The following is a 3662-nucleotide window of genomic DNA, read 5'->3' on the forward strand; positions in this document are numbered from 1 at the left end:
GTCATTCTTAAAGTATCCATTGGTTTGAGTGAAAGATGCAAACTGGAAAAGTTTGAAGAAAACAATGACTGTCACCACCGGGACTCGAAGCAGTGACCCTCGCTTATGACCACGGTCCAGCGAGGTTCTACCACTAATAAAGAATATTACCGGTATAAGCTATGATATTACATGTATGGTGTAGTCGTCATCCAAGTAACGACCGTTTAACATTTTCTTCAGACTTCGAAACTCATGCTTCCTGTGAATCGACACAAGCGGGTGGGACGCAGCCCTCACTGTAGCTAGCAATAATTGTAGTAGTACCTATCAGCACTCGGAAGAAGACTGGAGATCGACACATACAGCTGTACCTGGCTGGCATCCAGCAGCCAAAGCCTGGCAAAGGTGGGGCTATGATAACATCATAATTATAGGTGTCAAATGATGGTAACAGCTCTAGGCAAGGAAAGGAGAGAAACACATATTAAACACTTTTAAGATATCGATCATAGGAAACACGAGAGGGTTTGGAGGAAAATAGGACCGAAAGAACTCCATCACCCACCCCGGAAGCATTACAAAATCAAGGATCGGCTTACGCAGGATAGCTGCCGAGTCCAGGAGAGCATTCTTTTGCAATTCTGACACAGAGCAGTAGCCGGTGATACAGGGTAATTGTTCCGCATCTATGAGTTTCGGGTTTATAAAATACAATCACCTTAGCACTGTGTAAGGATATACACATGTGTGTAAAAACATTTAATGTTGCTGCCGTAGCTTGCCTTGTTAATGTTAGCTCTTAACAGTGTTAATCTCCCCCCAGCTCTCTCCATCATGCCCATAACTGAACGTAGTGCAGCCCTACGTAATTTCCGCCTTTCGATGCCATCGGCTGCATGCACTCCTTTTCGGACCCAGAGTGTGCTGTGTCAGCTGAATTCCGCCAGACGCATTTAGCTGCAGCGTCTTGACCATATTTTTCAATGAGCTTCCATTTGTCAGCAGGCCTGTCTTTCTCACGAGATGGTAAATTGGTTTCAAGTCTTTTGAATGTGTATGTCCTTTCCAACACATCTACCAACGCATGGATTGCTTAGTCGGAGGCAAGACCTGTGGTGAAGCGGATATTACCGGTTTTCTCAAGGCCGGAAACCAAAACGTCAAAAATATAAAGGTTTGATAATCGTTGCCAGCTGAGGAACCTGAGCCTAGAGCCACCGAGAAATATTCAGAGAATTTGAATGATACATGTATAATTATGATATTATGATATTATGATATGGAGACTGTAGAGTACCTGTCCGAGTACCAGACACTGCAGAGTGGCCCTCGCACAGTACTGAATACCAGAATCAACAGAGGTCACTGACATTCACATGCACCATAGCCACATTATGAGTTTACCTTGATGCATACAAATCTGGACATGATCAGATGGCAGGCTAAGCGTAAACCTACGTGTAGTCCTTCGAGGGGGAAACGGCTTGGAGCAAATCTTTTAACAAACTCTTACGGTGGTGAAAATGCAATTCTGGCTATTACAGTTTAAACAACATTCTAGTCACGAGCAGCCGGAGTGGAGAGGTCTTGCTTCGGCGTAGTGTAGCTGAGGTCCTGTAAAAAACTTACAGAGGTTCCAGTTCAACTTTTATGCTTGGCTCTGGGCGAGCCACCAGCTTTAACACCCAGTGGGGCTTCTCCTGGTCCGGGCGTCTCGGTAGAATGCGGAAATTCAGCAACAAGGACATCAGCAGCACTTTGATTTCGTTGACTGCGAATGCCTTCCCGATGCAGCTGCGTGCGCCAATCCCGAACGGCATGAAGGAGTTCGATGGCCGAGATGCTACGTGCTCGCGAGAGAAGCGATTCGGGTCAAAAACCTCTGGATCCTTCCAAATCACTGGGTTGTGATGGAGAGAGAAGAGCATTACTTGAACTGGAGTACCAGGTGGAAGAATATAGCCTCCAATCTCAGTCTCCTGTTCAAGGCAACGCAACAGCATCGCCACGATGGTGGAATGCCGGAGCGTTTCGTTGATAAACTGCATGAGGTACTCCATTCGTGATAGCAGCTCAATGGTCATATTCTCCAAGCTGGAATTCCCAAGCACTGTCTGGATTTCCTGGCGACACCTCTCCTGGATATCTTGGTGTTCCTGTAGATAGTACACTGCCCACTGCATGACTGTTGATGATGTGTCATGTCCCGCTTCCAGGAATGTTTTCACATGGTCACGGATCTCAGCATCGCTAAAACCATGGCCGTCTTCATCTCTGGCTTTCAGCATGGTGTTTACCATATTCTCACCTCCGTCCATGTCTTCTCCGTCACTAACTTCCTTGTCGTCCAGTGTTGCTCGTCTGTCCCTGACAAGTTTGTCAGCAAACTCATCGACGATACTCAGTTGTCGTTTGTATTCCTTTCCCTCAGTCGTGAGATAGTACAGGAAATTGTTGTGCTTCGTTGGCGTGGTCAACCGAAGTGATGATGCCACAGCTAAATGCTTCATTGCTCGTTTGAAGCTCTGTACTGGGCTTGATTCCGCGCTCCACCAAGAATCCACTTCTAGTCCGATGCCAGTATGCATGATAATGTCAAACGTGACAAGCTGAAACAGAGCTTCGGTGTCCAGCAACTCTCCAACTTCAGATCGCAGTTTCAGTTGTTCAACCATATTTTTAGCCACAATGGCATAGCTTTGAATATATCGGCGCATCATGCTACCTCCGAATAAGGGTGATAAGAGCTTGTGATCTCGCTGCCATCTCTTGCCAGAACTCGTTACTAATCCTTCGCCAAGAAATTCTTTGAAGAAATCGAAGAGGTATGAGAACTTTGGTGGATCGGTTGCTAGTAGTTGAGATACAGTCTCTGGATGCCAGATGCAGATGAGTGGGATGGGCCCTCTTTGGATGCGACAGATTTTCGGCGTTCTATTCACCCACGACAAGAGTTGAGAGCGGTACTTGGTCAGATCTTTGGAGACATGGCCGTGGAGTCCGTCAGGCTTGGCCGGCTCCGGCACCAAGGCCATCAAACGCCGTCGTAGCGTCCACAATGAATACAGTTTTCTGCCAGTTCCAAACAGTGCTACAGCGAGAACTGCCAGGAGAATAAGTACCAAAATCGCCATTCCCGACGCCACCTATCCACCGTCGACTCTTTTATGGGCTGCAAGACTAGTTAGGGTACTGGGTAGCTGGTTATTGCTATTAGAATGAATACATTCTTATCTGTTCCCTTTGCTACATCTGCTCACTGCGAGCCGCTAAGCGAGCAGATACCAACAAAACCCTACCGCAGTACCTGTACTCTTCTTGCTCAAGCTCTGTCTATACTCTAGACTATAATTATTAAAAGACAGTGGGATGTCTAGTAATATGCATTTTTAGACTGAACCAGCTAGCTGACAGGCAGACTGCACTGGTCGGTCGACAGCCTGGGTGACAGGCGCCTCCGGCTCCGTGACAGGACGGAATGTCTGGCTGCACGCGCCCAAGCCAAGGCAAGGACCTGCGCGTCCAGTCCAGCGGAAACAGTGACTCTAACCAACCGTGGATGGTTGTAGTAAGGTCACCGTTTCCGAACAGAGTCACAGTGTCCTCCACCTTGTTTCATGCTGTCAAACTAACAACATGTGTGAACTACATGTATAACAAGGTTTACCAGTATCTAATAC

At 47.1% G+C, this 3662-nt stretch overlaps 1 protein-coding gene across 1 annotated transcript; it reads right to left on the minus strand.

The window, feature by feature from the left end:
• Nucleotides 1-1151: 1151 nt before the first annotated feature.
• Nucleotides 1152-3283, minus strand: LOC135810758 (cytochrome P450 4F12-like). Its single transcript, XM_065324220.1, has one exon. The coding sequence runs from the start codon at nt 3114-3116 to the stop codon at nt 1608-1610; it is 1509 nt and encodes a 502-aa protein (XP_065180292.1). The 5' UTR covers nt 3117-3283; the 3' UTR covers nt 1152-1607.
• Between the last annotated feature and the right edge of the window lie 379 nt (nt 3284-3662).

This window comes from Sycon ciliatum, chromosome 2 (genome assembly GCF_964019385.1).
Source record: "Sycon ciliatum chromosome 2, ocSycCili1.1, whole genome shotgun sequence".
Taxonomy (NCBI): Eukaryota; Metazoa; Porifera; class Calcarea; order Leucosolenida; family Sycettidae; genus Sycon; species Sycon ciliatum.

What these genes read in the sequence shown, in the direction of transcription:
- LOC135810758 (XM_065324220.1), bottom strand. Translation starts at nt 3,116, where the DNA reads ATGGCGATTTTGGTACTTATTCTCCTGGCAGTTCTCGCTGTAGCACTG.